General features: G+C 37.4%; 2 protein-coding genes across 4 annotated transcripts; both read left to right on the forward strand.

The window, feature by feature from the left end:
- Positions 1-1,885: 1,885 nt before the first annotated feature.
- LOC137002337 (NLR family CARD domain-containing protein 3-like) lies at positions 1,886-12,861 on the forward strand. 3 transcript variants are annotated; one of them, XM_067361904.1, is made up of 7 exons: positions 1,886-2,002; positions 3,142-3,236; positions 3,784-3,891; positions 10,360-10,461; positions 10,641-10,719; positions 11,015-11,210; positions 11,300-12,861. In XM_067361904.1, exons 2-7 carry the CDS (start codon positions 3,214-3,216, stop codon positions 12,556-12,558), a joined length of 1,767 nt encoding a protein of 588 aa, XP_067218005.1. In that variant the 5' UTR covers positions 1,886-2,002; positions 3,142-3,213; the 3' UTR covers positions 12,559-12,861. The 3 variants fall into 3 exon arrangements, with proteins under 3 accessions (XP_067218005.1, XP_067218003.1, XP_067218004.1); XM_067361902.1 differs by lacking the exons at positions 1,886-2,002; positions 3,142-3,236; positions 3,784-3,891 and adding exons at positions 3,964-4,935; positions 5,087-6,333; XM_067361903.1 differs by lacking the exons at positions 1,886-2,002; positions 3,142-3,236; positions 3,784-3,891 and adding exons at positions 3,964-4,787; positions 5,087-6,333.
- LOC137003848 (ribonuclease inhibitor-like) lies at positions 12,563-22,883 on the forward strand. The gene is made up of 6 exons (XM_067364104.1): positions 12,563-12,610; positions 18,133-18,306; positions 19,997-20,170; positions 20,801-20,974; positions 21,226-21,399; positions 22,775-22,883. The coding sequence occupies exons 1-6, from the start codon at positions 12,579-12,581 to the stop codon at positions 22,881-22,883; spliced, it is 837 nt and encodes a 278-aa protein (XP_067220205.1). The 5' UTR covers positions 12,563-12,578.
- Positions 22,884-23,300: the final 417 nt, after the last annotated feature.

Here is a 23,300-nt window from a genome sequence, read left to right on the forward strand (position 1 = left end):
TATAGGGTTTTTCCAGACCATTTCTGGCAGGCTTCTGAACATTTACAATTAAAAAGAAAATCATGAAACAAAAAGTACACAAAAAGTGTCTGTTCATAATTAAAGTACTTTTGAATTGTGCATATTTTGTTTTGAGAGGACAGGCTTTAGACCTCTTGGTGAAATAGTTCATCAAAACATGTATATTGGTGTCCATTTTCAGCTGAAACCAGCTTGTCTACAAGATCCATCCCAATTAATTCCAGTGGTTCTGTGACCTGAACTGGGAATCAATGTTTAAATATTCAGGACTAAGGCTATAATGTATTTCATGCAAATATAACATTCTTTCTCCTTTATTGATGTTTCTTCTGGTCTGACACTGAGGACACTGAGCTATCTGAAAGAAGAGAGGTGGGTCATGACCATTTTAATGTAATATTGCCTACAACAACATCATCTAATATGGCATTTTTAACAATTCACTTACACATACACATGGATGTCCTGCTCCATGTCAGGCCAGTCAAATCTAAGGATAATGGCGTGTAAGTTTCCTCAACTCCACAGCGTCCAGCAGGAGGACAGGAGATATTGTGTGCCTCCTCAGGTGAAAGAACAACTCTAGCCAAATGCTGACGCTTGTCTTTTATCTTCTGATGTAATGCAGTTCTCCATCTGATGGATCATGTTATATTAGTGAATAAAGATCACAGTTGATTTACCTTTTTGTGCTGAGACCAATTTAACACACCCTCATCCTTCAGTGGGAAATTATCACATCGTCTCTTTATATAATAGTGCAGTTATCTGGATATTGGTTATTCTGTCAAATGTTTTTGATTTGTGTAACTTTAATTGGATCCATTTGCCTTGTCAGGGCGGCTTAGTTACAATGATGCCAGTTTCCATAATGATGCTGAATTTATAGATCTTTTCATCTGTGTTCATAATTATTAGCAGACAAGATCACTGATATCATTATTAATTGTTAAACACTTTATTACGTCACCTTGAAAATGTGAACATGTCATATGTGATATACATAACTCATACAAACTGTGGAAAAATACCATCCCATGTTGGTCTGACGTAATAAAGAGTTGAACTTTGACTCCTGCATGTTTTCTGCTGTCGGGAACACGAGTGTCTGCTGAGAGACAGTGTGTAGAAGATCAAATGAAAAGTCATGAACTCAGAGAATTTACTGAAGACAAAGAGTTCAATCAGATTCACAAGCAGATGCACCTGAACATAATGTACAATACAGACACTATTACTATAAGCATATATAAAATACACTTCATTTCATTTATTATATGACTCTAAGAAACTGCAGTATGAATTATTCTAAATATAGAGTGCTGTTAAGCTATTTGAATCATTTAGATATAAATAAAACATTATTTGAGACAACGTGCTCTTATGATTCCTAAACCTATGTAAAATGCTGATTTCAGATCAGTCATAAATCAGGATGAAACATTCCTGGAGTCCATTGGCAGTCAGTCACACACCTGCATCACTACAAACAAGCCCTGCAATCACAACATTACAAGAAGAAGCGTTCTTCCCTCTTCAAGGTTCAGTTTCATCAGGACCCACAAACATCTTATCTTCATTCAACTGGATCAAAAACAAGAGGACAGAATACAACTTTCACACATCTGACACATCTGACTGACAGATCTGTAAATATAGTGTCATTCACTTCCAGTTATTTTTATCTGTACAAACAGCTCGTTATGCTGATAATGCAAACTGGTGTTTATCACTACATTATTAATGTATTTTCTCAATTATAAACAGTTTTACAGTTTACTGCACTTTGATATTCTTCTCGTTATTTCCCTCTAGCGGCTGATATCGGAAGTGTCGCACATTCACAGAAAACACGTCACTTCCGCTCTGACAGACAGGTGTATAGATGCTTTATGTCCCGGTGAAGAATACCGAGGCTTCAGAGATGATTGTCCATGCAGGAGAGATTATGCAGCCTGAGATTATACAAGAGTCAAATAAGGTATCTCTATGTTTTTATATTTAGTTACAGTTTTTCTTCAGTTCGAGTCTGATCATCCACTGAAATAAAGACTTTGAAACTAATGTTCATGTTAATATGGGCGAGTTTCTGAGCGTGAACCGAGAATAAAGTAAACTGCATTAAATACGCAGGAACAGACACTGTGAAATCAAAGCTTAATTGTGCATACTAATGTATAAAACTGATGAAACGTGTTTTTAATCTGTCATCCGTGAAATATCGCATGTGACGAATCTGTGGTCGTCGAACATCTGCTGGAAATACAGGTAAACATATCTGCGTGCACGCGCACGACCCAGTTATGATCAGTATCCGTTGATGATCCGAACCAGATCCAACAGATGAAGAATCTTTAAGGTTTTACACTGGCATAAAGTTGTTTTGATGTTACACGTTTGATATTCGCAAATTTAAGGACCGTCATTAAAGTTACATCCGAAATCGGTGTGCACGATTCAACCTACAATAACATTTGAAGGGAATAATTTACAGTTATAAAACCAACTGTAAAGTGTTCATCTACATGTCAGCTATGATGCACACCTTTTTATATTTTTAATATTTATTAAAATAAACTGTCAAATCATGTGTAAAAAATGCTATTTTTCACTACTGTATAAGCTCATACATAAATATGACAATTTAAAACTCAGTAACATTTGAAGGGAATATTTTACAGTGTTCATCCAGGTGCCAGCTATAATGCACACCTTTTAGTGTTCATCTACATTTTCAAATGTTATTGAGCTTTAAAATGGCATATTAAAGTAATGATTAAATGACAATCAATTTAACAATTAATAAAGATTGGGTAAAATAATATTAAACTTCAATAGAGAATATAATAATTTAAGCAGGTCATAGAGAATATAATAAATTGTGTTCAGTTTTCCAGCACAATATAAATTTCTGTTCCCAAATGAATTCATATTTAATGCATGAATCAGTTAAACTCATTAATCTGAAATGATTAAGATCATTCAGTTATTTTACATGTCAATATATTTGTTTGTAACTCACTTTATTTTATTGATTGTTGTTGCTGTTGTTGGTAACTCAGTATTCTTCATTCTGTTCTTCAATAATTCTTCATCTCTGTGAAATCGTGTCATTTCCAGGTTGAGTGATTGATTGATTGATCTGTGTTCAGTGTCAGTTTATCTGAGCGAGGAAAGGACTCTCTCTCTAAGATGAGTCTCTCAGAGAAACACAGGTAACACTGCATCTGTTTGCACTTTAAACTCTAGTTTCTGTTTTACTGTGAATAACAAAACTTTAAGGATTGTTTTATATCTGCAAATGCTTTGAATAACTTTAGTTTTAAACTTCTTAATTAACTCTGACATTGTCTATAATTTAATTATTAATTTGTTAATTACTTTCTAGATGCGACCACACTGAATTAATCCAAATACATTACTTTATATTTCAGATCACTTAATTTAATTGAAGTTTGCAAACAAAACTGTCGCACAGACATTTCTGCTCTCCATTTCTGTCAATAAACAAAAACTTGACATGTTCTCTTAAACTAGAGTGAGGTATAACATTATTTTTAACATATTTAATATCACTCATGTACATTAAAGAAATCATTAATCCAGTGTGAGCCAGTAAAATAAAATGGTTGTTAACTATAAAACTGTAAATTGTGTGAGTGTGTGTATTTCTGTGGAGGATTAGATAAAGACACGGATGTGTTTCAGACACAGTTTATCCTCCTTTACTAAAGTGTTTCTCTCTGTTCTTTGTGTCATTAGTGTGAGATCAGACTCACATGTGTCCAGCTCTGTGTCTCTGAAGAGTGATGACTCAAAAAAAGGTGATCTACCAAACTTCAGTGGGGAAACACCATCATCTGATAAAAGGTATTTTGTGTGTTTATATTATAGTGTTTCATTATTTGTCCTCAGTTTTGAATGTGATTGAACTTGACTGAATAAAACAATAAATCACAATAAAACTCAATTCCTGGGAACCTTATGGAGCTCATTCCAGTAACACAATTATACAGACAGACACAAGGAGGCGTAAATTTAATATGGAAAATAGATCATCAACTATACATGTATGTATTTAGGGGTGCACATAACTTTTTTTGGTCTGGTTGCTGATTGGTACTTTATTCGGCACACTTATCCTACAAGCTGTCGTCATCACTTTCCTTCTGACTGCTTTCCACACTGTTATTTTCTCTCAAATATTACTGGTGGTGATGATATTTTTTATTTACATTATTAACATTATTAACATTATTTAATTTTACTTAAATTATTGACTGTCACATGCACACATCACATGAACTGTCAGTTTGTTTGTTTTTATTCTGTCATGTGTCACTTTGTTTGAGTTTCCATGGACACTAATCATCATCACAGCTGTTCATTAGTGTGTGTATATCAGTTCAGTTTTGTCAGTGTGTCTTTGTCGGGTCTCGTTTGAGAAAAGGTATGTGTTGGTGTATGTTCTGCTCTGGATTCTGTGGATTATCAACTTACTTATTTAACTTTACTCTTCCTTGTTGTGTGTCTGATACACTACCATTACATAATCCGACCAAAACAGTTGCGGCGTGATTTTGTCGTCAGTGTTTTGTTTTGTTTTTTCCTTGTTTTTTGTGAGCCTGAGCAACACGTGCCTGACCAGGTGTGTGAGCCGGCTGCCACTACCATCGCTGAGGGAGTCTTAGTGGAGTTCGACGGGATGGAAGGGAGCCCCGTCCAACCCCCCACCACTGAGAGTGAGGCTGTGTCCAAAAACCTAGGTAGCTGTCTTGCTGCCTCAGTGCCTTATAAGAGAATGACTTGTACAGCAGCATTTGTGCACAAAGGCACCTCATGAAACTAATTTCGGACATACTTCTGAGGCAGCGTAACAGTTTAATGATCTACAGCACAATAGCGCAAGCTATGGTGAGAATTAAACAAATAATTATTTACTACAGGAGTGATTTCTCAATATAAATGTTATCAAAATTGAAATATCTTGGAAAAAATTGTACATTTATACACAAAATGAGCAGCAAACGCAACTTTGATTGGATGCCATCTTTATTTTTTCTAGCTCAACTGTCACAGAATGGAAAGCACAGGAATGTGAGATATAAAAGGCAGCTAAGGATACATCCATGCTTCCTTCAAAAATCGATCTGAGGAAGGTATCTCATGAGACAGGAAGTGAAGCTATCATTGGATTCGTATGTGCCTTGATGCCTTCCTACCTTGAAATGTGTCCTCAGAAGGCAGCATTTTCCAGTTTTCGGACGCAGACTGAGTGTTCGGCCACTGCACTGGAGAGAATTTTTTTTTTATGGAGAGGTTGATTTGTTATCCCCTGAGTCTGTCTGTCATGTTTCAATCTGTTTGTTTCCATCCAGACCTGAACTGTCCGTCCCCCCGCTGGTCCCGTCCAGCCCTGAACTGTCCGTCCCCCCGCTGGTTCTATCCAGCCCTGAGCTGTTGTATCCCCTCTGGTCCCGTCTAACCCTGTGTCATCTGTGTTCCCTCCCAACCTCCCTCATCCACTACCTCTTCAACACACCTTGGACTCTGTTTTGGACTGTCCTCTGCTCCACAATGTTTGTCCCAGTCCCCAGCTATTCCTGTCGTCCCATTATTGATGCCTCCCATTAGTCCCTCAGCACCTCCTCTCAGTGGTGAGGCTACACCTCGGGCCCTCAGGGAGTCGTCTCATCATGGCTATGAGAATCCCTTGGCTCCGCCCTCTGCCTCTGCACGCTCCAGTCCTCCTTGATCGGTCGTCTTAACTCCTGTGCCTATGCTCCTTCCTCCCTTGATTCCGGCAGAGACCGTCAGACTCTCAGCCTTGCAGGACTCCCTCAGTACGTCGGCTTGACCTGGGTCAGGCATCGCTACACCTAGGCCACGGGCTTACGGGCCGGTCGCTACACTCCGGCCCTCCACCCCTTTGTCTTCCGCCAGCTCCTCCCTCCCTCAGGCTCCACCTCTGCCCCTGGTCGCTCCTGCTCGACTTCAGCCCTCCGGATCTCTACCACTATCTCGGGGGGTCGTCACTACGGCTATGTCGTGGCCTCCTAGATCTTTGGAGTCCCTCCAATACATCGGCTCTCTGGCTTCGCGGTGGACTTCATCATTGGTGTCTCCATCGCCTCTGGTCATTGGTGGCTCCAGTGATCATCGCCCCATGGGTCCTCCCTCCTGCGCCGCCGCCATGGGACGCAGTCTCAGCTGTGGCCTGTCAGCTCGCAACATCTGCCTCTGCTCAAGGCTCCACCCTGGATCACTCCACCATCATCTTCACTCTGGATTTTTGGTTACTGCCTCCTCCCGGTAGGCCGTCCACCTCCTAAACCGCCTCCTACATCGTCATCTGCTTCTCTGTCATCTTATCTCACGCCTATCAAGCATGCGCCTTTCGAGGAGGGGGTGATATGTCACATGCACACATCACATGAACTGTCAGTTTGTTTGTTTTTCTTCTGTTATGTGTCTCTTTGAGTTTCCCACCACAGTCTGTTTTCATAGACACTAATCATCATCACAGCTGTTAGTCATTTGAGTTTATTAGTGTGTATATCAGTTCAGTTCTGTCAGTGTGTCTTTGTCGGTTCTTGTTTGAGAAAAGGTATGTGTTGGTGTATGTTCTGCTCTGGATTCTGTATTCTCCCTGTGGATTATCAAGTAAAGACTTATTTAACTTTACTCTTCCTCATCGTGTGTTTGATACACCACCATTACATAACAATGACACAGACAACAGCAGGAATATTATGCTGCTGCTGTCACCTTAAAGGTCCTATGACATGCTACTTTTTGGATGCTTTTATATAGGCCTAAGTGGTCCCTAGTACTGTATCTGAAGTCTCTTTCCCGAAATTCAGCCTTAGTGCAGAATTTCAGCCTCTACAAGCCAGTCCTACAATGAGCTTTCCTCAGGACGTGCCGTTTCTGGGTCTGTAGCTTTAAATGCTAATGAAGAGGAGAGAGGCGGGGCAAGGTGGAGGGTGGGTGTGGCTTTAACCAGCTTGCGGCCACGGTACCATGCGCTAAAGTTGACAGTGGATGTATTGCAATGGCTCGTAGACACGCTGTCGTTCAAGCTTTCAGTTTGACACAGAATTTGATCCGGATGAAGAAGTTGCAACTCAGTGGCTACAGCAGGACATCTCCAAATGGTCAGTTTAAAACATTGTGTCTGGATACGGTAATTTAGTTGGTTTATGTATGCTGTTACAGTTATTATCATGTAGCTAATGCTAGCCTACATTGTTGGCTCTTCATGTTGCTCTGATTTGCTATCGTGTGAATATATATATATATATATATATATATATATATATATATATATATATATATATATATATATAATATTATTAGTGGTGGGCATAGATTATTTTTTTTTAATCTAGATTAATCTCACTGTAATCTTGGAATTAATCTAGATTAGATTAAAATGGCTCATTTGAATTCTGCCGAAGACATTCAGAATATGTGTGCTACCCAAATAATGACTAAAAGTAATCCGCCATTTTGTCCGACAAAGCAGTCAGGAGTTAGAAGATTAACCTCGGTGGAGTTAAACTTGAAAAATTGTGTATATTGACATCTTTCCGTGTTTGAAACAACATTGATTCTTATGTTCATTGATGTTTATTTGATGCTATAAATGGACTAGCAGTAAGAGATAATCGGTTTACGAGCCTCTTGAGCTGAGGCGCTACAACAATCTCTCACGACCATGGTCACGACACATTAAAGAGCCACAAAACGTTTTTTATTGTTTGAACTTCTTTAAAAAAAACTACACCGTTTTAAAGTCTGGGACTTTGTTTAATATCATAAGTAACCTGCTCTGTCTTGTCTGTCGATGTGTTGTCAGTGTCCTCTTTGCTCCGTGATGTATTTTTCACTGTGTGGCGTGACAGCGCCACGGCTTGTCGGACAAAGCAACAGTAACTAAGGGGGGCATGTCTTTGCGAAGGGTCAATTCGGCTAGGTATACATCCGCGCTAAAATATCAAGGTGAAAGTCATCATAGCTTGCGTAGTATAGACCCAGCTCCCAACCCAACTTTGAGAATAGATTAAACATGATTGAACATCCAAAGGTATGTTGAAAGATACAGTACAACTTACCGAAATCTGTATCATGTCACATGCAATCGATTCAACCACAGAAAAGTGTGAATAAAACAGCTTGTAAAAATGTCACATTTAGCCTACCTTAGAAAAGACGTTCAATGTCCAAAAACTCATTAGTCAGATACAAAAATGAACTTCAAGAGGTGCATTTTGTTAAATATATGCAATTTAGGTTTATGTTTTTGTCATAAGTGCACATGTTAAAATCACAATCTTCTCCTGGGGGAGGATGCCCCCACACACCCCTACAAAAAGTCTGTTCCTACACCTCACCTTTTTCACCTCTCTTGACTTTGCAGATATGTTTTTAAAGTTATGAATTTGTAAAAAAAAATTGGAAACTGTACAGTTGTCATACTGCGATTGTGCAGGCTACTCATACTCCTAGGCTACTCTATAAAAATTCTCAGATACTAACAACCAATACCGAGAACAGAGCAAACACTGACCAGAATGGATAAATCAGAGAAGGATGTCTATGCAGTAAATGTATCAAATTAATAGAATATTAAATTAAATATTTACGCCAATTAGTGAGTGGTATGGTCTCTACGCCACCCTGTTAAACAGGGAATAAATTAATACTTGTAGATTAATCCTGGGGCTGGACGATTAATCGAAAAGTAATCGAAACCGAAATTCAGAACCTCTAACCAACGTAATTTTCCCATGTCGGTTATTTCGGTTTTTTAATCCTGTTAATACTTCCCCCTTAAAAACATTACCGCATGTGTAGCCACATCACTTTGCCCCATCCAGTCAGTGGCATAAAAGCAAAAAACGGAGGTGAACGCCGGTTCAACACATAGTGATGGCGTGCGAGCGGTGAGCCTTGCGTCTTCACTAAACTGTGTCAGTTGTATTTGTTTTATGGTTTGGACATTCAAGCGATTTAAACGATCGGATGTGTATAATTATATCGAGCTACCGCGCTCACGCAGCTGCATTGTGGCACGAACACTCATACAAACAGTAGCTGCGCAAAACATGAAGATCGCACGCATGGAGCGGAACGTAGAAACTAGTCGTCAGCGCTGTCCTGTGATTTATCACTAAAGTAGCTTAGAAACTCAATTTATTATAGCATATATTTTTCTACTTTTGAAGGAACTATTTACAACCCACAGCTTCACAATTAATAGAGAGATGGCATGCCAATTCACACACGCAATCACTCGTACTGGTAATGTGCTAATTTATCTCTGATTTACAACGAGCAGAAACCTGTAAGAAATGTTACAAACCATAGATAAAATAACTGCTGATAGTGATCTATGATGTCAGATCACTTTTTCAATAGTAAAAAATATCCCACCTTTAATAGTCAATCATATTTACAGTACAAACCTTGTCAGTGAACTATGAGGGCAAAAAAAAATAAAAAAAATAAAAATAAAAAAATCGTTCATTAATCGTAATTGAGGTAAAATGTTAAATTAATCGAGGTTTTGATTTTAGGCCATAATCGTCCAGCCCTAATTAATCCCCAACAAAAGTCACACAGGTACATGGTTTTAACAAGAGAGGGGCCTAGACATGAATACTAAATACAAAAATGTATTTCAACAATCAAACACTAATTTAAAAATCACTAAAAGACTGCAGGACCCGGGCGACAAACATGAAGCAGAGAAAACATAGAAAAGGAGACCGAGGCTTACCAATGGCAGAAATCGTTTGGAAGTAGGTCTGGAAATTTGAGTGTGGAAAAGTATGGAATTTTGCAATGGAAAATGTGTAGGAACCCTGTCTGCATTTAAAGTTATTTGAATGTGTAAATTGGCAAGACAAAACATGTCCAAATGTTAACCTTCCACTCTATGATGAATAAATTTTTAATCCGCAAATCACATGCATGCCGAACCATGGGTCTGGTCCGTATGGATGAACTGCGTTCTGTTTCACCCCTAATAATCAGTCAACACGCTTATTATCATGATTGCTATCATACCAGAGATGGAGAAAAATCCTACTCCAGTAAGAAATATGTCCCTGTCCCCAAAAATGTTGGTGCTCAAATGTGCGTCCATCGTTTATTTTTACCATGCATGTGCACCTGCACACCAGTTATGTGCACCCCTGTGTATATCCAACCATAGTTATAAACTATAAATAATAAACTAAAATACTATTTGCAACATTAAACCTTTTCAAATCAGACTAAAGTATCTCCTGTAGTAAAGTGTTTCTCTCTCTCTGTTCTTTGTGTCATTAGTGTAAGATCAGACTCACATGTGTCCAGCTCTGTGTCTCTGAAGAGTGACAATTCAAAAGGTGTATTACCACCAGGGTTCAGTGAGAGAAAATCTGATAAAAGGTATTTCATGTGTTTGTAATGTTCACACTGACTGTGTTTAGAGGTTGTATCAGTGAATAATAATCATGAAACACTTTAGATCAAATATTTATCAAGTATTCACAGCTAATGCTTTATTGTCTTTCTGTAATATTTTCCCTGGAAAACCAGTATTTTTTTTTTCATTTATTTGATTACAGGCTTCAGTATGAGACATTAGACTCAGACGTTCAGACTCACAGGAAACACGAGAGTTTCAAAGATCTGTGGATCTTCCAGGTAGGAAAACACATTTTCATAAACGTCCAATACTTAAAACAAACAAATATTTTATTAAAAAATAACTTTAATTTGATTCCTCCTGATAACTTATTTTTCTATTGAAGCATGCATTTTTTTTTTTTTTTTTTTTTTTTTTTTTAAATCCATTTGTTAAAAAGCTGGTTAGGATGTTAGTCTTTTAACTGGATTTTTTAAACAGATATAATTATTGAATGAATAGTGTTGACCAAAAAGATGTACAATTTGATTTAAATTGTGTTGTTCTGTCCTTTTTGCTTTCTTTTGTTTGCAGGATCTCGAGAGCAAAATAATCACATTTCTGAAGGAAGAGCTGGAAAAGTTTGAGAAAATATTACAAAATGAGAACACACAATACTTTGTGAAGGACTTTAATGAGAATAAATGCAGTATCAAAGCAGCAGCTCTTGATCTCACACTACATTACCTGAGAGAGATGAAGCAAGATGAAGCTGCTGATGCTCTAGAAGGTCAGAGACTCATGACCATCTGTCTGATTGACACTTATAAATGTAGGAGAGAAATTTAAGATTAAAACTATCTCTGTTCATGTGTTTAGATGAGCTGCTCTTCATTCATCAGCTCAAATGTGGCCTAAAGAAGAAGTATCAATGTGTGTTTGAAGGAATTGCGAAGCAAGGTGACTCCACACTTCTGAATAACATCTACACAGATCTCTATATCACTCAGGGTGGCAGTGAACAGGTCAATACTGAACATGAGGTCAGACAGATTGAAGTGGCTTCCAGATGTCATGAATCTGAAGAGATACAGATTGAATGCAGAAATTTGTTTGAAGCTCCTGAACAAGAAGAGGAGATCCGAACTGTACTGACAAACGGAGTCGCTGGCATTGGAAAATCAGTCTCTGTGCAAAAATTTGTTCTGGACTGGGCTGAAGGAAAAGAAAATCAAGATATCAGATTCATATTTCCTCTTCCATTCAGAGAGATGAACTTAAAGGAGAAAGAAAAACTAAGTTTGATGGACCTTATAACTCAGTTTTTCCCAGAGACAAAAGGACTGAACCTTACAAGAAGGAAACAATTCAAAGTCCTGTTCATCCTTGATGGATTGGACGAATGTCGCCTTCCTCTGAAGTTTGATCGTAATGAGACGTGGTGTGATGTATCGTCACCAGCCTCTCTGGATGTTCTCCTAACGAACCTCATGAAGGGAAATCTGCTTCCTTCTGCTCTCATCTGGATCACCACCAGACCAGCAGCTGCCAGTAAGATTCCTCCTGACTGTATCGACCGGCTGACAGAGATACGAGGATTCAATGATGCACAAAAGGAAGAGTACTTCAAGAAAAGATTCACGGATCAGAATCAGGCCAACACAATCATTGATCATGTTAAACAATCAAAGAGTCTCTTTATCATGTGCCACATCCCAGTCTTCTGCTGGATTTCAGCCACTGTTCTCCAGAACATTCTGGAGGAGAAAAGAAATAATGATGTGAAAATCAGTCAGGCTGATGAGATCTCTAAAACACCACAGGAATCAAATACTGAAGACACACCAAAGACTCTGACACAAATGTACACACACTTTCTCCGCTTTCAGATCCAGCAGAGCCGCCGAAAGTATGATGAAGAATACACAGCAGATGTTTCCTGGGATAAAGACTCCATCCTTTCACTGGGGAAACTGGCATTTCATCAGCTGGAAAGAAACAATGTGATCTTCTATGACACAGACCTGGAAGCCTGTGGTATTGACGTCTATAAGGCATCAGTGTACTCAGGCATGTGTACCCAGATCTTTAAGGAGGAAACAGGGATCACTCTTGGTACCATGTACTGCTTTGTGTGAAAAACCTCAGTGATCTACTGATGAACCCACAATTCAAGCTGGAGAAACTACAGTCAGTATCATTATACTGTATTTACTGTTTAGTTTATTTTAAGTCAACAGGACACAAGTCACATCATTTGTAGCGTTGCATCTCCATCTGAAGAAAGATTCAGAAATGTTTTAGTTAACAGGTTTGTATGTATATCAGTAGAAAGAGAATTAAACCTTGAAGCATTTTAAACTTTGTAGCTATAAAATGTTTTTATATGCTGAAATCTGACAAATCTTTGCTGTGAAACAAGACAGAAATAAAAACAGATTAAAAAAACTGTGTAACAAATGGTCAGGAATGGCTGGTTGTAATGAAGCTCATGATGGAGACACTGTCAGCGTTTTAGTGGCCGTGATGATGCACACGACGAAGGAGATCCTCGGGAAGACTTTTAATATCACTCAAAACGGGAGAATATATAACCACTTTAATATAACCACTTCAGGACAGGGACCAAACACAAACTGAAGGCTGAAATACTGATCAGAACAAAGGAAGAAACAATCTAGACACACCTGAACCGAACACTCTAATCAAATAAGGTACTGTGGAGACAAACAGGTGGAGAACGAGGATGACTGAACTATTAACAACCTAGAAGATATACAAAGAAAACTCAGACATGAATGGAACAGAAAGAGAATCAAAAAACAAACTCAAAATGTGACAAACATTGTCTTTAATCACAAATCTATCATGTAGGAGAAATAAAGCACAACCACTTCAACATAAACAACGCAGAAAAAAGAAAGAGAGAACTTAGGGTTTAAGGCCCCGTTTACACTAGTAAATTTTTGTTTTAAAATGATCATTGTCTTCACTGATGTTTTCACAGCGTTTCAGAAACGATCTCCGTCTACACGACTGAAATCGCACGTTCATTCATGCACACTGGGCATGTGTGTACATTAACAATTAACAATGTTAATTTTGACAGCAAATTTTGATTTAGTTTTAGTCATAGTCTTTTTACTAAAATGCCATTTAGTTTTAGTCATATTTTAGTCATCGGAATTTGTTTTAGGTTTGGTCTAGTTTTAGTCTACTAAATATCATAAGATTTTAGTCGACTATATCTACAGTAGATTTAGTCAACAAAAATCTAATTTTGTTAAATTGTAGGCCTAATGCATTAAGCATTTCTCTAACAATACACAGATCCTATACACTGATATACATCTGATATTCCCCAAACTGTTTATGTTCACCCAACTGTACTTTGCTCGCCAAAGCATACGGTTTTTGACCGTTCAAGTGCAAAAAGACATGAAAAAGCAAAATTCAGTACTTTTCAGGGATTGACACACTTTTCACTGAGGTACTATTATAGTTTTTGTTTAAAATATTTATTAGATTAGATTTTTAGTTTTTCTGCTTTCATTATAATTTTAGTTAAGTTGTTTGTCTTTTAGTTTTTGCTTTTAAATGTCTGTAAGTTTTTATGTTTGTTATTTTAATACCTTAGGTTAAGCTAAATAAAATACATTTACATTTTTATATATATATATATGTATTTTTTTTTATTTCAGTTAACGTTAATTTCAACTAATGAAGATTTCTTTGGTTTTAGGTTTAGTTAGCTATAATAACCCTTATACTAGTAAAATATATTGAATAATGTGTCAAATAATGTTCTTAGTCTTTCCTTCCTGTGACAGAAGATACAGTCGTTTACTATGAAGTAAATAGAAATTAAATTAAATACAGTTTATTGTGTAAACAAAATAACAAGAATGACCAGGAAAAAATAAAAATTATAAACCATCCCGAAATACACTGTAACTCTTATTCTGAAATGTCTGCAGTATGCACTGTAGCAGACTGCTCATGAGTGTGATAAAATATGCATTCTTATAACCGTCTAAAAAATATTACCACATAAACATTGTGTAGTAAACATTGTCATAATTCATCAAAATTAGCTTATAAGCAATTGCTTGGCATAAATGTGCGCTATTCACTCATTGCGAAGCAGTCTGAAGTGCTGCTGCGCAAGCCCATAGAGCACACAACAGCGCCACTTTTCCCACGGTTGGATCAGTACGTTACACTTCAAATGTGTGCATCTTATACACAGAACAGCAGTCCTGACTGGATATCTTCCCAGATTGTCCCTCTCTTTCATTTTCGTCTCATTTTTATTCATTAGAGTAGATTTTAGTCATAGTTTTAGTCATTCAAAACGCATTTTTATTTAGTCATCGTCTCATTTTCGGCCATGAAAAAATATCATTGACGAAAATTGACATTATTCGTCAACAAAATTAACACTGGTGTACAAGTGTAAATCGTTTCCTCTTGTGCATGTCAGTAGCTGCAGTATTAAAAGTTCAGTGGAGTTCAGTCTCGTTATTGTTTATACGATCGTCAAGGATACACAGAGCGGACATGGGCAGCTACGCCATTGTTTTCAAAAGTCTCAGTTTTCGAGGGTAAAAACACTGGAGTAGTGTAAACAACAGGCAAAACCGTGGCAAAAGTTGTGCGTTTTAAAATGAAAAGGCACTAGTGTAAACGGAGCCTTAATCAGGGGTGTCCAGTCCTGCTCCTGGCGGGTCCTACAGAGTTCAGCTCAACCCCAATTAAACACACCCGAACCTGCTAATCAAGCTCTTACTAGAAACTTATAGACAGGTGTGTTGAGGAAAGTTGAAGCTAAACTCTGCAGGACTGAGTTTGGACACCCCTGGATTAAATACACAGAGTAATCAAAGTAAAACAGAACAGGTGCAGGAGCTAATTGTATTTGTATTGTATTGTATTGTATTTATTTATTTATAGAGCACTTTCCAGGCTATTCTGTAGCTCCAAAGTGCTGTACATTGTAAGCAAAATCAATGATTAAAATACAAAAAAAAATCAAACAACACAACAAAACACATCATCATCAATAATAGTCCTCAAGAATAAATACTCCTGTGTAAAGTTAAAATGCCAGAGAAAGCAGATGTAATTTTAAATGACTCTTGAAGATACCTAATGTAGGGGGCGATCTAATCTCGAAAGGAAGCTTATTCCATAATCTTGGACCAGTGACAGCAAAAGCGCGGTCTCCCTTGGATTTAAGACGTACTCTTGGGATCACTAATAAAAGTTTTTTTAAGGATCTCAGCATTAAATGTGATTTATATGGCTTAATGAGCTCCACCAAATATCCAGGCGCCGTTCCATGTAATGCCTTAAAGACATGCGTCAAGACCTTGAATTGGATCCTGTAATACACTGGTAACCAGCCTAATGAAGACAACAGCGGAGTAATGGGATCCGTATGCTCAGCCTTCATAAGCATTCTATCCATGGCATTTTGTAAGTTGCAGACGTGTAACATAAATCTGACAGGTTCCAGAATAAATAACATTACAGTAATCTATCCGGGAGAAGATAAAAGCATGGATGACTATGGAGTGTAGCACAAGAATCAGTACAATTAGGTTTTAGAGGCAAATAGATCTGCGTGTCATCCACATATAATTGATACGAGATACCATATTTTTTAAAAATTAATCCCAATGGAAGCATATATATTAAAAACAAAATAGGGCCCAAAATGAACCCCTGGGGAACCCCACTAGTAAGATGTTCTGGATGTGACGAGAAATTACCAACCTTCACTATAAAAGATCTTTGCTCTAAGTAAGAAGCAAACCATGAGTGAACCTTACCTTGTATTCCAACAAACTGCTTTAACCGGTTCAAGAGAATCAAATGATCAATGGTATCAAATGCTGCAGAGAGATCCAAAAGTATTAAAGCAGCATGGTTCCCTGTATCACTTCAGAGCAACAGATCATTCACTACCCTTAAGAGTGCTGACTCAGTACTGTGTCTACATCTAAAGCCTGATTGGAATTTATCTAAAATATTCTGCTTAGTTAAGAAAGTAGTTAATTGTCTAAATACTACTTTCTCTAAAATCTTGGGTAAAATGGGAAGTTTTGATATAGGACGATAGTTTTTCAGGTCGTAGACATCCAGATTGTCTTTCTTCAAGAGCAGCTTAATAATAGCTTGCTTTAGACAGGGTGGAATGACCCCATTATAAAGACTACTATTAATAATTGATAAAATATTCAGACTGATAATATCAAGGCCATCCTTTAATATTCATGCAGGGACAGTGTCACTGGGACAGAACGCTTCAAATGAAAAATAATATCATGAATTTCCAAGAGTGACAGTTTCAAACTGACTAAAACAGAATCCTATTGTGTCCATTACACTCAATTTAGTGGCAGGAGTACCAATACTGGCTCTAATCCCATTAATCTTCTCCACAAAAAAATTGGTGGAGAATGAAGTCCAACATTCCAAGAAACTCTTATACTAAAGGTTTTCCTGGGCAACAAACGTGAACATTAAAATCTCCAACAATTAAAATCGAATCAGACATAGAAATAATATGAGAGAGGAGTTCCTAGGTGAGCTAAAAAAATCACATGTGGTTGGAGTTACTTCCATAATAGGTGTGAGATCCACTGCGTTCATCCATGTTTCCACAATAAACATAAGGTCCAAATCATCTGATGTATAAAAGTAATTTAAGATGAATGTCTTATTTGTAAGGGATCTGGAATTGACTAACGCCATCCTTACCAAAGCATTTCTGATCGTCACACATGTACCACCATGTCTTCCTTCCTAAAGTAGCGCAAATTGTCCAGATTCGGGCCACTCTTGCGATAGAACAATCTTGGGAGAGAGAGCCTAGGGCGAGCACACAACTCCTCTGGATAAACCGCATGAAGACATGAGAATCGCACATCACCCATCCTCAAGGCCGAAGCAATCTGAGATATCCTTATTTAAGCAGACACACCTGCTCTACATCCGCGCTTCCTTCTGCGTTTCTTCCTTCCACCAGCATTCTCCTCCAATCGAATTATCTCGGTCGGTAGCAGTCTTGCAAGCCAGGGACGAATATGCCATTTATCTGTGCCAGAGAGACTAGATACAAGTGTTTGAATATGAAGTAGCGTTTGCCGATCATAAGTCCTGAGGTCCTGAGAGGCTGGCTACGTTGAGGAAGAGAACAAACGACTAACAATAAAAACAATAAAACACATGGAGCACACAGACAAAGACGAACAGCCAACACACCAGCAGGCGCCATCTTTTTGAATTAACAATCAAGGACACTAACTAGGGAACACACACAGGCAGCAACACCATGATAATAAAACACAAAAAAACTGACACAAACAGATTATTCTAAAATCTTACAGTTATACTGGACTAATAGTACTTTTTCACTAAATCGTCTTTTATTAAGCAAAATGTGTGTTTAGAGATTGTAAATTAAAAGATTATAAGATTATAAATTATAAACTATTGTGGAGTGAGGACAGATCCAGACTTGGATTGTAACTAATATCCTCAAACGCTCCTGTCTTGGTTTGTTCGTTTATATCATTAAGTTTCCATGGTTTTGCTGGTTTATTAGTGACTGTATGGCATTTATTCATGATTAATTTATTCATGATTCATTTAACTCAGACATGAACTGAACATGGATTGAAGTCATTTTCTCTTTCTGTCTTCAGTCTGAGTGAATGCAGTATTACAGAGGAACAGTGTGTCATCCTGACTTCAGCTCTGAAATCAAACCCGTCACACCTGAGAGAGCTGAACCTGAGCTGGAATAAACTAGGAAACACAGGAGTGAAGCACCTATGTGATGTACTGAAGGTTTCACACTGTAAACTGGAGAGATTGAGGTCAGTAACATTCACATACTAGAATCAAAATGCTGAAAATCACTTCAACAGTTTAAACTAAAACACTTTATACTCAATATCTCACAATGGGTCTGAGTTCACATTATATTTGTGTAAAATTTTTCACCTTAATGATTTGTGATCTACTGAAATAAAGATGATCTCTCTTCCTGTTTTATTTACAGAATAAAGATTTTTCTTTTCTTTCATCTTATTTTCTGCTCGCTCTCTCTCTCTCTCTCTCTCTCTCTTTCTAACAGTGTTAATTTTGACAGCAAATTTTGATTTAGTTTTAGTCATAGTCTTTTGACTAAAATGCCATTTAGTTTTAGTCATATTTTAGTCATCGGAAATTGTTTTAGTTTTAGTCTAGTTTTAGTCGACTAAATATCATAAGATTTTAGTCGACTAAATCTACAGTAGAATTAGTCGACTAAAATCTAATTTAGTTAAATTGTAATGCATTAAGCATTTCTCTAACAATACACAGATCCTATACACTGATATAGGCACATCTGATATTCCCCAAACTGTTTATGTTCACCCAACTGTACTTTGCTCACCAAAGCGGATGGTTTTTGACCGTTCAAGTGCAAAAACACGTGAAAGAGCAAAATTCAGTACTTTTCAGGGATTGACACACTTATCATTGAGGTAGGCTACTATTATAGATTACATTTAAAAAAATTTATTAGATTTGATTTTTAGTTTTTCCTGCTTTCATTGTAATTTTAGTTAAAAGTTTTAGTAATTTTTTGTGTTTATGTCTTTTAGTTTTTGCTTTGTCTATGCAAATGTCTATAACTTTTTATTTTTTGTTTATTTTAATACCTCGGGTTAAGCTAAAGCTTAGAAACTATTAAGTTTACATTTTTATAAGTTTACATTTTTATATATTTATCTTTTATTTCAGTTAATGTTTATTTCAAGTAATGAAGATTTCTTTGGTTTTAGGTTTAGTTAACAATAATAACCCTTATACTTGTAAAATATATTGAATAATGTGTCAAATAATGTTCTTATTCTTTCCTTCCTGTGACAGAAGATACAGTAGTTTACTATGAATTAAACAGAAATTAAATTAAATACAGTTTATTGTTTAAACAAAATAACAATAATGACCAGGAAAAAAATAATAATTATAAACCATCCCGATATACACCGTGACTCTTATTCTGAAATGTCTGCAGTCTGCACTGTAGCAGGCTGCTCATGAGGGAGATAAAATATGCATTCTTACAACCGTTTAAAACATGCTACCATATAAACATCGTGTAGTAAACATTGTCATAATTCATCAACATTAGCTTATAAGCAATCGCTTGGCATAAATGTGCGCTATTCATTAATTGCGCAGCAGTCAGATGTGCTGCTGCTGCACGAGCCTGTAGAGCGCGCAACAGCGCCGCGTTTCCCGCGGTTAGATCAGCACATTACAGTTCAAATGTGCGCATCTTCCACACAGGACAGCAGTTCTGACTGGATATCTTCCCAAATCGTCCCTCTCTTTCATTTTCGTCTCGTTTTTATTCGTTGACGAAAATTAGAGTAGATTTTAGTCATAGTTTTAGTCATTCAAAACCCATTTTTATTTAATCATCGTCTCGTTTTCGTCCGTGAAAAAATGTCGTTGACGAAAATTATGACGAAAATTATTTGTCAACGAAATTAACACTGCTTTCTAATGCAGTTTAAGCTGCTGTGATATGACAGATGAAGGTTGTTCTGCTCTGACTTCAGCTCTGAAATCAAACCCGTCACACCTGAGAGAGCTGAACCTGAGAGGGTATAAACTAGGAGACTCTGGAGTGAAAAACCTCTGTGATCTGCTGATGAACCCACAATTCAAGCTGGAGAAACTACAGTTAGTATCATTATACTGTATTTACTGTATTTAGTTTATTTTAAGTCAACAGGACACAAGTCACATCATTTGTAGCGCTGCATCTCCATCTGAGAAAGATTCATGAATGTATTAGTTAACAGGTTTGTATGTGTATCAGTAGAAAGAGCATTAAACCTTGAAGCATTTTAAACTTTGTGGCTATAAAATGTTTCAAATGCTGAAATCTTGACAATGGTACTTTCGTACTAATGGTGCTTTTCACTAACACTTCTTTTATTAAGTAAAATGTGTGTTTAGAGATTGTAAATTATATTCTAAAATGACTTAGTAATGGATTCATGTTCAAGATTTTCTTTCATTAAAAATGTGAAAATAGACCATTTTAATGTTAACTTTTCTAATGTTTCTATATTGATCCTATATATTAATCGGCAATGATAAATTCACTTATTTGTGGAGTGAGGACTGATCCAGACTTGGATTGTGATTAGTGTCCTCAAATGCTCCTGTCTTGGTTTGTTCGTTTATATCATTAAGTTTTCATGTTTTTGCTGGTTTATTAGTGACAGTATGGCATTTATTCATGATTCATTTAACTCACACATGAACTGAACATGGATTCGAGTCATTTTCTCTTTCTGTCTTCAGTCTGAGTGGATGCAGTATTACAGAGAAACAGTGTGTCATCCTGACTTCAGCTCTGAAATCAAACCCATCACACCTGAGAGAGCTGAACCTGAGCAGGAATGAACTAGGAAACACAGGAGTGAAGCACCTATGTGACGTACTGAAGGATTCACACTGTAAACTGGAGACATTGAGGTCAGTAACATACAAGAATTAAAATGATGAAAATCACTTCAACAGTTTAAACTAAAACACTTTATACTCAATATCTCACAATGAGTCTGAGTTCATATTATATTTGAGTAAAAATCTTCACATTAGTATTTTGTGATCTACTGAAATAAAGATGATGATCTCTCTTCCTCTGTTTTATTTGCTTATGATGATGATGTGACTACAGAATAAAGAGTCTTATTTTCTGCTCTCTTTCTCTCTCTCTAATGTAGGTTAAGCTGCTGTTCTATGACAGAAGAAGGTTGTTCTGCTCTGACTTCAGCTCTGAAATCAAACCCGTCACACCTGAGAGAGCTAAACCTGATCAATAATAAACTAGGAGACTCTGGAGTGAAAAACCTCAGTGATCTACTGATGAACCCACAATTCAAGCTGGAGAAACTAGAGTTAGTATCATTATATTGTATTTACTATTTAGTTTATTTTAAGTCAACAGGACACAAGTTACATCATTTGTAGTGCTGCATCTCCATCTGAAGAAAGATTCAGAAATGTGTTAATTAACAGAATTAAACCTTGAAGCATTTTAAACTTTGTGGCTATAAAATGTTTCAAATGCTGAAATCTGACAAATCTTTGCTGTGAAACAAGACAAAAATAAAAACAGACTAAAAAACATTGTAACAAATGGTCAGGAAGGGCAGGTTGTAATGAAGCTCATGGTGGAGGTACAATAACACTGTCAGGATTTTAGTGGCAGTAATGATGCACAAAATGAAGGAGATCCTCAGGAAGACTTTTAATATCACTCAAAACACAAAACAGGAGAATATATAACCATATTAACCCTCTGGAGTCTGAGGCTGATTTGGGGCCTGGAGAAGTTTTGACATGCCCTGACATTTGTGCTTTTTTCAGTTGTTCATAAACATATTAATGACACAAGTGTCATTACACTGTATTCAGCACAAACTAAGCTAGCATAATATGTAAGGAACATGTATGTACATGTTTGTGTTTTTGAAGCAATAACATTTATGCGTGGTTATTGAAAAAACAAAAAACTTAAGTCACTGAAATAAGGCCAAAAAAGTATATTAAATCTGTGTTCACAAGACTTCTGGGTATTGGAGGTTGTAGACTAGAGTTTTTGCTTCAAAATTCTGTAAAAATTATCCTGCCTACTCCTTCATATAAAACAATATATTGATGTAGTTTTTGTAAGACACTTTTTGTCAAGAAACACAGTATGCATGGAGGCGTGAATCATCATGAATAATGGGTGATTCTCACCTGAGAAGACAAAAGAAATGACTTTGTTACGAACCCCACTTTTAAAAAGCTCGCTAGGGAAGGGGGTAAGCAACATAAAAGGACACGCAAGACAAAGAGAAACAATTTATCCGTTTATTAATGCCTCAGCACTCGCGTATCACAGGCAACTGTTCAGGTAGTATAGAACCAGCGCTCTGATACAACGAACATGACATAAACACACAGATCAACAAAATAAAACAAAAATGAAACAACAAACAAACCACTTAATAACAACAGCGGGCCATCAGGACGCACACAGAACTCGTCGGAAAGAAGCTGGCTGTCCGCGTCAGCTTACCGCACGAGCCCTCTCTCTTAAGTGTGCGCCACGCTCACGTAGAGCTAAAGACAGTGGCAGTGGCGGCTACACGACAGGTGTTTTAGTCATTGGGGGTTCCCAAGTGCGCACCACGCTCACATAAAGCCAAAGACAGTGGCAGTGGCGGCCTGGCGACTGGAGTTGAAGTCGTTCTAATTTCTCAAACGTACACCATGCTCACATAGAGCTAAAGACAGCGGCAGTGGTGACCTGGCGACTGAAGTTATGATGGAAGCAGCACAAGTTCGACACTCAACAGCACACCCTTCACATCCACACTCTCTCCTCTTATAACCAGCCCAGCGTGTTGTAAATTAATGGGCCGCAGGTGCACAGGGGCAGAGCTTACCCTCGGGAGAAGAGAAAGACCAAAATTAATACAAAGAAAAAATACACACCACACTAAACAAATAAATACAACGGCTTGGACCGTAACACTTCCCCCCCTGAAAACAGAAACAGATTTCAGATTTTCTCCTTATCTCCTGTTGGAGAAACAAGGGGAAAAAAAACTGTTTCTGAACAAAAAAGATAAACACTAGCCCCGTGAAAACACGTCGGCGACCACATTCTCAGACCCCTTTTTATGACGGATCTCTAGATTATACGGCTGCACCATTAGTGTCCATCTCATCAAGCGCTGGTTGTGATTGTACATCTTGCTGAGGAAGACTAGCAGATTATGATCCGTATAAACTATAACAGGGAAAA

This window comes from Chanodichthys erythropterus, chromosome 16 (genome assembly GCF_024489055.1).
Source record: "Chanodichthys erythropterus isolate Z2021 chromosome 16, ASM2448905v1, whole genome shotgun sequence".
In the NCBI taxonomy this organism is placed as follows: domain Eukaryota; kingdom Metazoa; phylum Chordata; class Actinopteri; order Cypriniformes; family Xenocyprididae; genus Chanodichthys; species Chanodichthys erythropterus.